This window comes from Hemibagrus wyckioides, linkage group LG04 (assembly GCF_019097595.1).
Source record: "Hemibagrus wyckioides isolate EC202008001 linkage group LG04, SWU_Hwy_1.0, whole genome shotgun sequence".
NCBI lineage: Eukaryota > Metazoa > Chordata > Actinopteri > Siluriformes > Bagridae > Hemibagrus > Hemibagrus wyckioides.
In genome coordinates, this window is record NC_080713.1 from 180,001 (window position 1) to 196,419 (window position 16,419).

A 16,419-nucleotide genomic window follows, 5' to 3' on the forward strand; every position below is an offset into this window, starting at 1 on the left:
ACACACAAAACACACACAACACACACAAAACACACACACACAAAACACAACACACACACACAAAGCACACACACAACACACACACAAAACACACACACACAACACAACACACACAAAAGACACACAACACACACAAAACACACAAAACACACACATACACAAAACACACACACACACAAAACACAACACACACACACAAAACACACACACAACACACACACAAAGCACACACACAACACACACACAAAACACACAACACACACACAAAACACACACAAAACACACACACACACAAAACACACACACAACACACAACACACACACACACCACACACACACACACACAAAAAACACAACACACACACACAACACACAAAACACAACACACACAAAACACAACACACACACACAACACACAAAACAACACACACACACGCACACAACACACACACAAAACACAACACACACAACACACACACACAAAACACAACACACACAACACACACACAAAACACAACACACACATACACACACACACACACAACACACACACATCACACACACACAAAACACAACACACACACACAACACACAAAACAACACACACACACGCACACAACACACACACAAAACACAACACACACAACACACACAACACACACACACAAAACACAACATACACACAAAACACAACACACACATACACACACACACACAACACACACAAAACACAACACACACATACACACACAAAACACAACACACACACAAAACACAACACACACAACACACACACACAAAACACAACACACACACAAAACACAACACACATACACACAACACACACACATCACACACACACACACAACACACACACATACAGTAAGAGATTCTGGATGTTCTTACTCTGTGTAAAATAATTAGAAATAATTCGGACACTTTTCTCCAGGTGATGATTTCATTTCTGGATGTTTTGAACACTGTGTCCAGATGATGAAGACCATGTGCAGATTTATGAGTAGAACTTCACAGGAACTTTCTCCTGACCTTTCTGAGCAGTATCTGAGAGCGCAGACACATTGCAGTGTTTTATATTTATTTATATTTCAGTGTTTCTGAGCCGCGGCTGTGAAGCAGGTCAGGTATGAGACGTGATTCAGGAGGCAGCGGCCTGGACGTTTCTCATTACTCCACATGACAGAACGGCTGATTTCACACACTGTAGCTTTTCTCCTCTGTGTCTCCAAACATCAGCGTGGTGGCTCTCACACACACTGCCACACATTCAAATCACCTGAGATGGGTGCTGAGGCTCTCGCTGCACCGTCACTGCAGAACGTGGAGATGTTCTCAGAGCATCAGACCAAACAGACTCGCTGACTGTGAAGGAACGTCTCCAGATTTTCATTATTTTTCCTGTAAGTAACTTTCCCAGAAGATTCCACGCTTTAACACCAGACGCTCCGGATGATTTCTGAGGTTTTTCATTTTGACTGGTTTGATTTTTTATTCAGATGCTCAGACATTTCATTTCATCCAAAGAGTTTTAACAACCCCCCACCCCAGCCTCACCCCCCACCCCAGCCTCGTGTTCGTGTCACTGCAGGTTATTAAAGGTGTAGAAACTTCAAACATTTAGAGTTTACACCCCTTTACAGATAATCTAATCCTGTCTTTAGAAAGTTGTGTTATTAAATGCTATTCAGAATTTTATGATTTCAGTAGAGCTCACTTTCAGACATCAACTGTTCAGGGTTCTGTTCTGTTCAGGGTTTGGGTCTGTTCAGGGTTCTGTTCTGTTCAGGGTTCTGTTCTGTTCAGGGTTTGGGTCTGTTCAGGGTTCTGTTCTGTTCAGGGTTTGGGTCTGTTCAGGGTTCTGTTCAGGGTTCTGTTCTGTTCAGGGTTCTGTTCTGTTCAGGGTTCTGTTCTGTTCAGGGTTTGGGTCTGTTCAGGGTTCTGTTCTGTTCAGGGTTTGGGTCTGTTCAGGGTTCTGTTCTGTTCAGGGTTTGGGTCTGTTCAGGGTTCTGTTCTGTTCAGGGTTTTGTTCTGTTCAGGGTTCTGCAGCTTCACTGCTGTCCATATTAATATCCTGGTCTAATCTCCAGCAGGATCAGGACTCTTCACTCTACATCCTCAGCTCAGCTGCACAGAGACCACAGAGGAGAAGAACCACAGAGGAGAAGAACCACAGAGGAGCAGAACCCAACAAATGCAGGAATCAGCATCTGGACACTGCTATATGAAGGAATATGAACCTGCTGAGAACATCTGCATTACACTCCCAATCCCACCCCCCCCAAACACACTCTCCATACCAACACACGCACACACACACACACACACACACTCCATACTACCAGGGCACATGGGGACAACTCCACCAGAAACATCTGTAAGAGATGACTCTGAGGTCAGTTCCAGGTTTGCTGGCAGACATACATGATTCCTGCTAAAGGACAGAAGATCTCCTTATTACCTCGAGCTGAGGGTCAGTGCTGAGGTCACTGAGTAAAACTGAAGTAGGACTGAAACATTAACCTCATTAATGAAGTTCTTCAACAACACACACTACAGTCAACTCCACAGTGCAGGACTCACACACTCTTTCAGCTCTTCATCATCACACACTGAGGTGTTCTGAGGTTCCTGAGACATACAACTCTTCATGTCCTGACTAAAATCAACCTCTAGAACCTGTGCTAGAACTGGAACCGAGGAAGAAGAAAGAGGAATCATCTGCACAACCCGGTACAGAGTGATGGTTGGTATACCCCCCACCACCACCACACAGCAGCCCCCCCACAGACACTCACACCAACCACTGACCACCCCACCACCACCCATCTGACACATACACACACACACACATGCTTGGTTACTGATATAGGAGTGTATGATGCTCATCTCAATGTGTAGTCCAGTGTGTGTTGGAGTCGTGTGGTCCAGATGTGGTTTGTTGTGTGTGTTTAAGACACTGTGACTTGTTCTTCTTCATGCTTCTGTTGCTGAGATGTTCTCCTCAGATCTCTGGAGGTTGTTGGAGCAGCAGTGCTGCAGTGCTGTGTGGTCTGTAGATCTTGTTGTTTTCAGAAGCAGTTTCTGGTGACTTACTTCACTTCTTCTGCAGAGTCCTCCTGCAGAGAGCTGACCCACAGGCAGCTGACCAAGAAAAAGCAGCCATGATGAGCAGACAGGTCTCCATATGGGTCTCTCCATCTCTCTATCTCTATCTCCACCTCTCCATGTTGTCTTTATAAGCAATTTCTCCACCAGCGTGAGGCTCAATTAAGTTCAATTCTATTTTTCAATTCTAATTTCTTTTTTTTCTTATAGAGTTTTAACACTGAACATCATCAGAAAGCAGCTTGACAGAAACCCAGAGAGAATTGTTAAAACATTTCAACTGATCCTTGAGATGAGATCTACAGCTCAGGACTACAGACCAGAGATTAACTGTCTGATATCTAAACACTATCTGATATCTAAACACTTTCTGGTATCTAACAGTGGTTCTGCTGGAGATGAGAAGAAACCCTCTTGTTGCCTGATGAGGAAACTGTGCTGTATTTCTGCATCTGTTATTTTTCTGAGACAGAAAGTTTGGAAGTGTTGAGTAGTTATGTAACTGAGTGCAGCATCCCTCTGTTCCTGCCTCCTGATGTTTGGAACCTCAGGACTGTTAGCCTGTAGGTATCTGCTGAAGCTTCTCTTCCATGGGTTAAGTCAGGAGATCATCATGACATGAGACTGATTCAGTAAAGACACAAAGCTGAGCAGAGCAACAGATAAACTTTTGTCCCTATCTTTATGAAATCACACATGGGAATCCAGACGATGCCTCAGCTGCCCGTAACCAGCAGTCAGACAGAGCATGCTCAGTGTGATAGAACGTGATTGGCTGCAGCCTCTGTGTGGGTGGGGCGATGCTGCGGCGGTGTAGTGAAGCTGAACACAAGCGATAACTACAACACTACACTCAGCTGAACATGTCTGACCGAGATAAGGACACACTGAGTGCGCTATCAGCAGCTAGACAGGAGGAAGAACATCAGCACCCCCCCCCACACACACACACACAAAGGGTGCATTTAAGTATTTTGTACTGTTGCAGCCTAATAAAGTACTTTTTTGTGCTTTTTGTGCATTAAAATACACTTTTATTGTAAAGAATGTAATAATTTCCATAAAATGCTAAAGCAGCTCTGTGGAAAACATTAAACATCACTATTCTGCTAAAAATGTTCCACATTTCACTCAAAAAGCCTGAAAACTTTAATATTTAAGCACATTTATCCAGACATGCTGAAAATTCCCAGCTTTCTTTCTCTCTGCATTTATTTTTGACTTTCTCTCCTCCTCTTCTGTCTCTTTTCACCTCCATTTCTCTAAAGATGTGATTTGGAGGATTAAACACACACCTCTTTAATCTGGTGTAATTTACTAAGTGTGTGCCCTACAATAACACTCCAGTGTTTAACAAACACCTCGCTGTTGATTCAGGACATGGCACAAAGCCAAAGCCTCAGTAAAGCCTGATTACAGCTGAGAGCCTCATGCTGCTCCAACGCTGCAGTAAACTTCTCCTCCATCACCAGGCCCTGGCTACAATACGGCGGTAATAAAGAGCGCAGACGGAGGAGCTGATACACACGTCCTCATTCCACACGGTCACTCAGGGTCAGACTGAGTTACGGCACGGCTCACGGGTGGCTTATCTCTCCCAACATGTTCTCCTCTATTCTGGGCTGCAGATTGAGTCCAGATGTGTGTGTGTGTGTGTGTGTGTGCTGTCACTCTCCCTCCTGTTTAAACCCCCATCTCACAGCTGAAAGCAGACAGAGGCCAAAGATCCTTGCACTTCAGTGTTGTGAAATTAAGCGAGTGAATGAATGGGTTTGGTGTTGAGATGGTTATCACTCAGAGCTCCACATCTGCATTCACGTCTGCCTCCACATCTGTCTCCTCATCTGCCCCCTCTATTGTCTCCTTGTCTACCTCCCTGTCTGCCCCTTCTTCTGCCTCTTTGTCTGCCTCCATGTCTGCCCCCTCTTCTGCCTCCATGTCTGCCCCCTCTTCTGTCTCCATGTCTGCCCCCTCTTCTGCCTTTTTGTCTGCCTTTTTGTCTGCCTCCACGTCTGCCCCCTCTTTTGCCTCCTTGTCTGCCTCCTCGTCTGCCTCCACGCCTGCCCTCTCTTCTGCCTCCATGTCTGCCCTCTTTTCTGCCTAATTGTCTGCCTCCAGATTTTCCAGTTTCAGATTTGTGATACTCAACATGCACAAATGTCTATCAGCTAGATAGAAATAGAAATGAGTTCTGCTGCAATTCTGATGCCTTATAAAAAGTAACTGGACGTCTCAGACTTGTCTCAGACTCGTCTCAGACTCGTCTCCTCAGGAACCGGATTACTTAACACCATTTATACACTGATTCAAAAAAAAAAAAAAAAAAAAAAGCAGTTTAGGGTTTTAACTGTTAATTAACTTTTACATGGAATTACTTTTAGATTATAGAATTTAATTTCCACTTCCGTTCTTTAGCTGTTTTAATCACACACACACACACACACACAAATATTTGAGGTTTAAAGAGCAGAAATCTGACATTAATTTCAATATTTTTGTGTCTGATCTCAGCAGTTAAATCTGTCTTAAAGATAAAACTGATAAACTTTAGATAAAGCTAGAAAATATCTTTGACTGGAAAAATGTCCAGGACAATAAATCTACAAAAAAATCTAAACTAAAAGAATCTAAAGTTTTTAAGAATGAATCTTATTGTATATTAAAAAGTTAATTAAACACAATTTACACTTCACACCGCACACCAAACACACACTAAACACACCAAACACACTCCAAACACACACTAAACACACCGCCAAACACACACACCAAACACACACCAAAAATATCAAACACACACCAAACACACTCCAAACACACACTAAACACACCGCCAAACACACACATGAAACACTCCAAACACATACTCCAAAAACGCCAAACACACACAAAACACACTCCAAACACACACCAAACACACACTAAACACACCGCCAAACACACACATGAAACACTCCAAACACATACTCCAAAAACGCCAAACACACACAAAACACACTCCAAACACATACCAAACACATGCCAAAAACACACACCAAACACACTGCAAACACACACCAAACACACTCCAAACACACACTCCAAAAACGCCAAACACACTCAAAAAACACCAAACACACGCCAAACACACGCCAAATACACTCCACACACACCATACACACTCCAAACACACACCATACACACTCCAAACACACTCCAAATACACTCCAAACACACACCATACACACTCCAAACACACACCATACACACTCCAAACACACACCATACACACTCCAAACACACTCCAAATACACTCCAAACACACACCATACACACTCCAAACACACACCATACACACTCCAAACACACACCATACACACTCCAAACACACACCATACACACTCCAAACACACACCATACACACTCCAAACACACTCCAAACACACTCCAAACACACTCCAAATACACTCCAAACACACACCAAACACACTCCAAACACACTCCAAACACACACCATACACACTCCAAACACACACCATACACACTCCAAACACACACCATACACACTCCAAACACACTCCAAACACACTCCAAACACACGCCAAAGCTCAGAATATACTGCATCAGAAATTCAACATGATTCTGAACCCAACACTCCATCAGCAGTCTGGCTCTTGGACTGGTTTGGCTCCAGTCTCCACCCCTCGTGGGAGTGGTTTATTATTCTAATGTCTCCACCTCTTCTATGTCTCTCTCAATAGGTTTGTTATTCCCTCCTGATCTTTCTGTAGCTCGCTGTAAACTCTTACTGTGTTATTATTTACTCATCTTCATGTCCAGTGTTCAACACAATTACAGACATTTACACAAATCCAAACACCACAGACACACAAACATCAGAGACACACAAACATCAGAGACACACAAACATCTGAGACACACAAACACCACAGACACACAAACATCAGAGACACACAAACATCAGAGACACACAAACATCTGAGACACACAAACACCACAGACACACAAACATCAGAGACACACAAACATCTGAGACACACAAACACCACAGACACACAAACATCAGAGACACACAAACATCAGAGAGACACAAACACCACAGACACACAAACATCAGAGACACACAAACATCAGAGACACACAAACACCACAGACACACAAACATCAGAGACACACAAACATCAGAGACACACAAACACAGACACACAAACATCAGAGACACACAAACATCAGAGACACACAAACACCACAGACACACAAACATCAGAGACACACAAACATCAGAGACACACAAACACCACAGACACACAAACATCAGAGACACACAAACATCAGAGACACACAAACACCACAGACACACAAACATCAGAGACACACAAACACAGACACACAAACATCAGAGACACACAAACACCACAGACACACAAACATCAGAGACACACAAACATCTGAGACACACAAACACCACAGACACACAAACATCAGAGACACACAAACACAGACACACAAACATCAGAGACACAAACACAGACACACAAACATCAGAGACACACAAACATCAGAGACACAGAGACACCACAGAAACACAAACATCAGAGACACACAAACATCAGAGACACACAAACACAGACACACAAACATCAGAGACACACAAACATCTGAGACACACAAACATCAGAGACACACAAACACCACAGACACACAAACACCACAGACACACAAACATCAGAGACACACAAACACCACAGACACACAAATATCAGAGACACACAAACACAGACACACAAACACCACAGACACACAATCAGACACAGACACACAAACACCACAGACACACAATCACCACAGACACACAATCAGACACACAATCACCACAGACACACAAACAACACAGACACACAATCAGACACAGACACACAAACACCACAGACTCAAAAACACCACAGACACACAATCACCACAGACACACAATCATCAGAGACACACAAACACCACAGACACACAATCAGACACAGACACACAAACACCACAGACTCAAAAACACCACAGACACACAATCACCACAGACACACAATCATCAGAGACACACAAACACCACAGACACACAATCAGACACAGACACCCAAACACCACAGACACACAAACACCATAGACACACAATCACCACAGACACACAATCAGACACAGACACACAAACACCATAGACAAACAAACACCACAGACACACAATCAGACACAGACACACAAACACCACAGACACACAAACATCAGAGACACACAAACACCACAGACACACAAACACCACAAACACCACACACACACAAACATCAGAGACACACAAACACCACAGACACACAAACAACACAGAAACACAAACACCACAGACACACAAACACCACAGAAACACAAACATCAGAGACACACAAACATCAGAGACACACAAACATCAGAGACACACAAACACCACAGACACACAAACATCAGAGACACACAAACACCACAGACACACAAACATCAGAGACACACAAACACCACAGACACACAAACACCACAGACACACAAACATCAGAGACACACAAACACCACAGACACAGAAACACCACAGACACACAAACACCACAGACACACAATCAGACACAGACACACAAACACCACAGACACACAATCAGACACAGACACACAAACAGCACAGACACTCAATCAGACACAGACAATCAGACAGACACACAATCAGACACAGACACACAATCACCACAGACACACAATCAGACAGACACACAATCATCACAGACACACAATCAGACACAGACACACAAACATCAGACACACAATCAGACACAGACACAAACACCACAGACACACAAACACCACAGACACACAATCAGACACAGACACACAAACACCACAGATACACAATCAGACACAGACACACAAACACCACAGACACACAATCAGACACAGACACACAAACACCACAGACACACAATCAGACACAGACACACAAACACCACAGACACACAATCAGACACAGACACACAAACACCACAGACACTCAGACACAGACACTCAATCAGACACAGACACACAATCAGACACAGACACACAATCAGACACAGACACACAAACACCACAGACACACAATCAGACACACAAACACAATCTCAAGCATCCCGGTGATTACAGACTGACAATGTATTCAGCTATTTAAAAAAACCTAAAAGAGTAAAAATCCTAAATAAAGAAGAGTAAAAAACAAAAGTTTGACCAAAAGTAAAGTTGTTTATTTTAGAGATTTTCTCCCAACAGTTTGGACTCATCACCACAAGCTGATTAGGACTCTGATGATATTTATGAGTTTTTTATCTTGTAGTTTTTATGTGTTTGTCAGCTCTTTTTTATGGATTTATTTCATATTAAACTAAATGACTTAATAAGAAGAATTTCTCCTCATCACTCATCTATTCTCTAATTAAGGATTAATTAAGTAATGAATGTTCTAGACTTTCTGAGAGCTCTCAGCTTTATTTCAGAGCCTCAGATAAACTCTGTAAAGACAATAAAATAAAATAAAGTGTGGGAGTTTCTGCTTTATCAGTGGTGCAGAGAGGAACAACATTCATTTATAAAAATAAAGACTTACGAGGCGACGTCTCTCCTCCTCCACCGTCTTCAGCAGCTGGGAGAATTCTTTAAAAGACTGAGCTGAAACCAGAGAACAACGATTTATTAATCCATCCACATCATCTGGCCTGAGATCAAACCCACAACACCATCTGCACTGATCAATAAGAATAACATTATGCTGATTTATTACTCAGGGTGCTTATAGTAATGATCACACACACACACACACACACACACACACACACAGGAATGAGAAAGAATCAATGAGTTAAATCAATAAGAAATGGAGTAAACTTATCACACCTCCGTATCCTGAAAACAGAATAATATCATCAAATAATGAGAAAGTAATACAACAGTAATAACACTCAGGTGAGGGAGTAATAGAGCAGTAATAACACTCAGGTGAGAGAGTAATAGAGCAGTAATAACACTCAGGTGAGAGAGTAATAGAGCAGTAATAACACTCAGGTGAGAGAGTAATAGAGCAGTAATAACACTCAGGTGAGAGAGTAATAGAGCAGTAATAACTCTCTGCAGGCTGAATGACATCCTGAAGGAGTTTCAGTGTTGAGTTTTGAATCTCTGTGGATTTGTGTTTTTTTTCACTCTGAGGTTTGTGTGTTTTTCCTCTGACTGAGTTCCTGATCATCTACTGGAGTGACTCACACTCACTCACACTGGCATAACGCACTGTTTGTATGTGTGTGTGTATGCGTTATCAGAGAGGAAGATGAGGTGTGACCCAGCACATGGCCAGGATGAGGAGGTGCTCACGGCCGTCTCACTTCATTAGCGACAGAGATGGAGGAGGGACACAAAACCTCCCTCGGCCCCGTCCTTCATCATCCTGTGTTTGGACACTTAGCATCACCGTACTGGCTAAAGCCAGCCAATGTCATTACCAGGCCATGCATCATCTCCTGAACACACAGACACACACACACACACAAACTATGGCCATTAATGTTTCATTTAGCAGGAACACACTCTCAAGCTGCCAACCCTCAACACCACCAGCACTGTGTGTGTGTGTGTGTGTGTGTGTGTGGCTTGCTCCTATGAGGATAACCCCAGATCAGTCTGTTATAAAATGAGAAAAAAAGAGTCACAGGAATCAAAACCGTGGTTGAGAGCAAAAGTTTGTACACCCTTACTTCAATATAAACATGATTTCCCAAAAGTCTACGTGTTTAAACTAATGAGCGAGAAATCTGGTCCAATTTTATCTAAAATTACAAAAATAAACCCACCCCAGGGCAGAGTCCGAACACAGAAACACAACATCCTCATCCACTGAAAACTCTTTAATCTTTAATAAACTTACATCAGTGCTCTCAGTGAATCAAAGCTATAGTGTGTTAATCATATAAATGACTAAAAACATACTTGTTAATATATAGTGTCATTATAATGATCTAATTTTATTTCTTTTAAGAAACCCATAGAAAAAACTAAAGACTACACAGAGTTTATTCATCTTAATTCATTATGATGTTTACAGTAATCAGATATTTATTATCAGACAATGACGAATTATTAAATTATATAGTTTACGTTATTAAGTCGACATTAGGATGTGAAATTAGATGATGAATTCCAGCACAATAATTATAGAACATAAGACTTCTCTTCGACTCTTTAAATACCTTTCTATTTCCTGAAAACTGAATACTATAAAATCTCTTAATTTCCTTCTCCACTGAGCTTAGTTTACTCAGTATAGTTCAGTACAGTTCAGTGTAGTTCAGTATAGTTCAGCGTAGTTCAGCGTAGTTCAGTATAGTTCAGTATAGTTCAGTATTACTCAGTATTGTTCAGTTTAGTTCAGTTTAGTTCAGTGTAGTTCAGTATAGTTCAGTATAGTTCAGCGTAGTTCAGCATAGTTCAGTAATGTTCAGTGTAGTTCAGTATAGTTCAGTATAGTTCAGTATTACTCAGTATTGTTCAGTTTAGTTCAGTATAGTTCAGCGTAGTTCAGCATAGTTCAGTAATGTTCAGTGTAGTTCAGTGTAGTTCAGTATAGTTCAGTATAGTTCAGTGTAGTTCAGTATAGTTCAGTATTGTTCAGTATTGTTCAGTATAGTTCAGTATAGCTTAGTATTGTTCAGTATTGTTCAGTATAGTTCAGAATAGTTCAGTATAGTTCAGTGTAGTTCAGAATAGTTCAGTATAGTTCAGTGTAGTTCAGAATAGTTCAGTATAGTTCAGTATTGTTCAGTATAGTTCAGAATAGTTCAGTATAGTTCAGTGTAGTTCAGTGTAGTTCAGTATTGTTCAGTATTGTTCAGTATAGTTCAGAATAGTTCAGTATAGTTCAGTGTAGTTCAGAATAGTTCAGTATAGTTCAGTGTAGTTCAGAATAGTTCAGTATAGTTCAGTGTAGTTCAGTGTAGTTCAGTATTGTTCAGTATTGTTCAGTATAGTTCAGTATAGCTCAGTATTGTTCAGTATAGTTCAGTGTAGTTCAGAATAGTTCAGTATAGTTCAGTGTAGTTCAGAATAGTTCAGTATAGTTCAGTATAGTTCAGTATTGTTCAGTATAGTTCAGAATAGTTCAGTATAGTTCAGTATAGTTCAGAATAGTTCAGTATAGTTCAGTATTGTTCAGTATAATTCAGTATAGTTCAGTGTAGTTCAGTATAGTTCAGTATTGTTCAGTGTAGTTCAGTATAGTTCAGTGTAGTTCAGTATTGTTCAGTATAGTTCAGTATTGTTCAGTATAATTCAGTATAGTTCAGTATTGTTCAGTGTAGTTCAGTATAGTTCAGTATAGTTCAGTGTAGTTCAGTATTGTTCAGTATAGTTCATTATTGTTCAGAATAGTTCAGTATAGTTCAGTATCGTTCAGTATTGTTCAGTGTAGTTCAGTATTGTTCAGTATAGTTCAGTGTAGTTCAGTGTAGTTCAGTGTAGTTCAGTATCGTTCAGTGTAGTTCAGTATTGTTCAGTGTAGTTCAGTATAGTTCAGTATAGTTCAGTATTGTTCAGTATTGTTCAGTGTAGTTCAGTATAGTTCAGTATAGTTCATTATTGTTCAGAATAGTTCAGTATAGTTCAGTATTGTTCAGTATAGTTCAATATTGTTCAGTGTAGTTCAGTATTGTTCAGTATTGTTCAGTATAGTTCAGTATAGTTCAGTATTGTTCAGTATAGTTCAGTATTGTTCAGTATAGTTCAGTATTGTTCAGTATTGTTCAGTATAGTTCAGTATTGTTCAGTATAGTTCAGTATTGTTCAGTATAGTTCAGTATTGTTCAGTATTGTTCAGTATAGTTCATTATTGTTCAGTATAGTTCAGTATAGTTCAGTATTGTTCAGTATAGTTCATTATTGTTCAGAATAGTTCAGTATAGTTCAGTATAGTTCAGTATTGTTCAGTATAGTTCATTATTGTTCAGTATAGTTCAGTATTGTTCAGTATTGTTCAGTATAGTTCAGTATTGTTCAGTATTGTTCAGTATAGTTCATTATTGTTCAGTATAGTTCAGTATTGTTCAGTATTGTTCAGTGTAGTTCAGTATTGTTCAGTGTAGTTCAGTATAGTTCAGTATAGTTCAGTATAGTTCAGTATTGTTCAGTGTAGTTCAGTATAGTTCAGTATTGTTCAGTATGGTTCAATATTGTTCAGTGTAGTTCAGTATTGTTCAGTATAGTTCAGTATTGTTCAGTATTGTTCAGTATAGTTCAGTATTGTTCAGTATTGTTCAGTATTGTTCAGTGTAGTTCAGTATTGTTCAGTGTAGTTCAGTATAGTTCAGTATAGTTCAGTATAGTTCAGTATTGTTCAGTGTAGTTCAGTATAGTTCAGTATAGTTCATTATTGTTCAGAATAGTTCAGTGTAGTTCAGTATAGTTCAGTTTTGTTCAGTATAGTTCAATATTGTTCAGTGTAGTTCAGTATTGTTCAGTATTGTTCAGTATAGTTCAGTATTGTTCAGTATAGTTCAGTGTAGTTCAGTATAGTTCAGTATAGTTCAGTATAGTTCAGTATAATTCAGTATATTTCAGTGTAGTTCAGTGTAGTTCAGTATAGTTCAGTATAGTTCAGTATTGTTCAGTATAGTTCAGTATTGTTCAGTATAGTTCAGTGTAGTTCAGTGTAGTTCAGTATAATTCAGTATAGTTCAGTGTAGTTCAGTATAATTCAGTATAGTTCAGTGTAGTTCAGTGTAGTTCAGTATTGTTCAGTATAGTTCAGTATTGTTCAGTGTAGTTCATTATAGTTCAGTATAGTTCAGTATTGTTCAGTATAGTTCATTATTGTTCAGTATTGTTCAGTGTAGTTCAGTATAGTTCAGTATTGTTCAGTGTAGTTCATTATTGTTCAGTATTGTTCAGTATAGTTCAGTATTGTTCAGTATAGTTCAGTATAGTTCAGTGTAGTTCAGTATTGTTCAGTATTGTTCAGTATAGTTCAGTGTAGTTCAGTGTAGTTCAGTATAATTCAGTATAGTTCAGTGTAGTTCAGTATTGTTCAGTATAGTTCAGTGTAGTTCAGTATAGTTCAGTATTGTTCAGTGTAGTTCAGTATTGTTCAGTATTGTTCAGTGTAGTTCAGTATTGTTCAGTGTAGTTCAGTATTGTTCATTATTGTTCATTATTGTTCAGTGTAGTTCAGTGTAGTTCAGTATTGTTCAGTATAGTTCAGTATAGTTCAGTGTAGTTCAGTATTGTTCAGTGTAGTTCAGTATTGTTCAGTATAGTTCAGTGTAGTTCAGTATTGTTCAGTGTAGTTCAGTATTGTTCAGTGTAGTTCATTATTGTTCAGTATTGTTCAGTTTAGTTCAGTTTAGTTCAGTGTAGTTCAGTATAGTTCAGTGTAGTTCAGTATAGTTCAGTGTAGTTCAGTGTAGTTCAGTATTGTTCAGTATCGTTCAGTATTGTTCAGTGTAGTTCATTATAGTTCAGTATAGTTCAGTATTGTTCAGTATAGTTCATTATTGTTCAGTATTGTTCAGTGTAGTTCAGTATAGTTCAGTATTGTTCAGTGTAGTTCATTATTGTTCAGTATTGTTCAGTATAGTTCAGTATTGTTCAGTATAGTTCAGTGTAGTTCAGTATTGTTCAGTATTGTTCAGTGTAGTTCAGTGTAGTTCAGTGTAGTTCAGTATAATTCAGTATAGTTCAGTGTAGTTCAGTATTGTTCAGTATAGTTCAGTGTAGTTCAGTATAGTTCAGTATTGTTCAGTGTAGTTCAGTATTGTTCAGTGTAGTTCAGTATTGTTCATTATTGTTCATTATTGTTCAGTGTAGTTCAGTGTAGTTCAGTATTGTTCAGTATAGTTCAGTATAGTTCAGTGTAATTCAGTATTGTTCAGTGTAGTTCAGTATTGTTCAGTATAGTTCAGTGTAGTTCAGTATTGTTCAGTGTAGTTCAGTATAGTTCAGTGTAGTTCATTATTGTTCAGTATTGTTCAGTGTAGTTCAGTGTAGTTCAGTATTGTTCAGTATAGTTCAGTGTAGTTCAGTATTGTTCAGTGTAGTTCAGTGTAGTTCAGTATTGTTCAGTGTAGTTCAGTGTAGTTCAGTATTGTTCAGTGTAGTTCAGTATTGTTCAGTATAGTTCAGTATTGTTCAGTATAGTTCAGTATTGTTCAGTGTAGTTCAGTATAGTTCAGTATAGTTCAGTATTGTTCATTATTGTTCAGTGTAGTTCAGTATAGTTCAGTATAGTTCAGTATTGTTCAGTATAGTTCAGTATTGTTCAGTATAGTTCAGTATAGTTCAGTATAGTTCAGTGTAGTTCAGTATTGTTCAGTGTAGTTCAGTATTGTTCAGTGTAGTTCAGTATTGTTCAGTATAGTTCAGTGTAGTTCAGTATTGTTCAGTGTAGTTCAGTATTGTTCAGTGTAGTTCATTATTGTTCAGTATTGTTCAGTTTAGTTCAGTTTAGTTCAGTGTAGTTCAGTATAGTTCAGTGTAGTTCAGTATAGTTCAGTGTAGTTCAGTGTAGTTCAGTATAGTTCAGTGTAGTTCAGTATTGTTCAGTATAGTTCAGTGTAATTCAGTATAGTTCAGTGTAGTTCAGTATTGTTCAGTGTAGTTCAGTGTAGTTCAGTATTGTTCAGTATAGTTCAGTGTAGTTCAGTATTGTTCAGTATAGTTCAGTGTAGTTCAGTATTGTTCAGTGTAGTTCAGTGTAGTTCAGTATTGTTCAGTGTAGTTCAGTATTGTTCAGTATAGTTCAGTATTGTTCAGTATAGTTCAGTATTGTTCAGTGTAGTTCAGTATAGTTCAGTATAGTTCAGTATTGTTCATTATTGTTCAGTGTAGTTCAGTATAGTTCAGTATAGTTCAGTATTGTTCAGTATAGTTCAGTATTGTTCAGTATAGTTCAGTATAGTTCAGTATTGTTCAGTGTAGTTCAGTATTGTTCAGTATAGTTCAGTATTGTTCAGTGTAGTTCAGTATTGTTCAGTATAGTTCAGTATTGTTCAGTGTAGTTCAGTATAGTTCAGTATTGTTCAGTATAGTTCAGTATAGTTCAGTATTGTTCAGTATAGTTCAGTATTGTTCAGTATAGTTCAGTATTGTTCAGTATAGTTCAGTATTGTTCAGTATAGTTCAGTATTGTTCAGTATTGTTCAGTATAGTTCAGTATTGTTCAGTATAGTTCAGTATAGTTCAGTATTGTTCAGTGTAGTTCAGTATTGTTCAGTATAGTTCAGT

General features: G+C 39.2%; 1 protein-coding gene across 7 annotated transcripts in view; it reads right to left on the reverse strand.

Moving 5' to 3' along the window:
- LOC131351488 (rho GTPase-activating protein 42) overlaps positions 1-16,419 on the reverse strand; it is a 123,559-nt gene that overhangs the window by 85,393 nt on the left and 21,747 nt on the right. For all 7 annotated transcript variants that reach the window (XR_009204408.1, XM_058386889.1, XM_058386888.1 and 4 more), the window contains one exon: positions 9,764-9,825. Coding sequence is in view for 6 of the 7 variants with exons in the window: in XM_058386889.1 (XP_058242872.1) it covers positions 9,764-9,825 (62 nt within the window). In the remaining variant the exon portion in view is untranslated. The remainder of the gene's footprint in view (positions 1-9,763; positions 9,826-16,419) is intronic.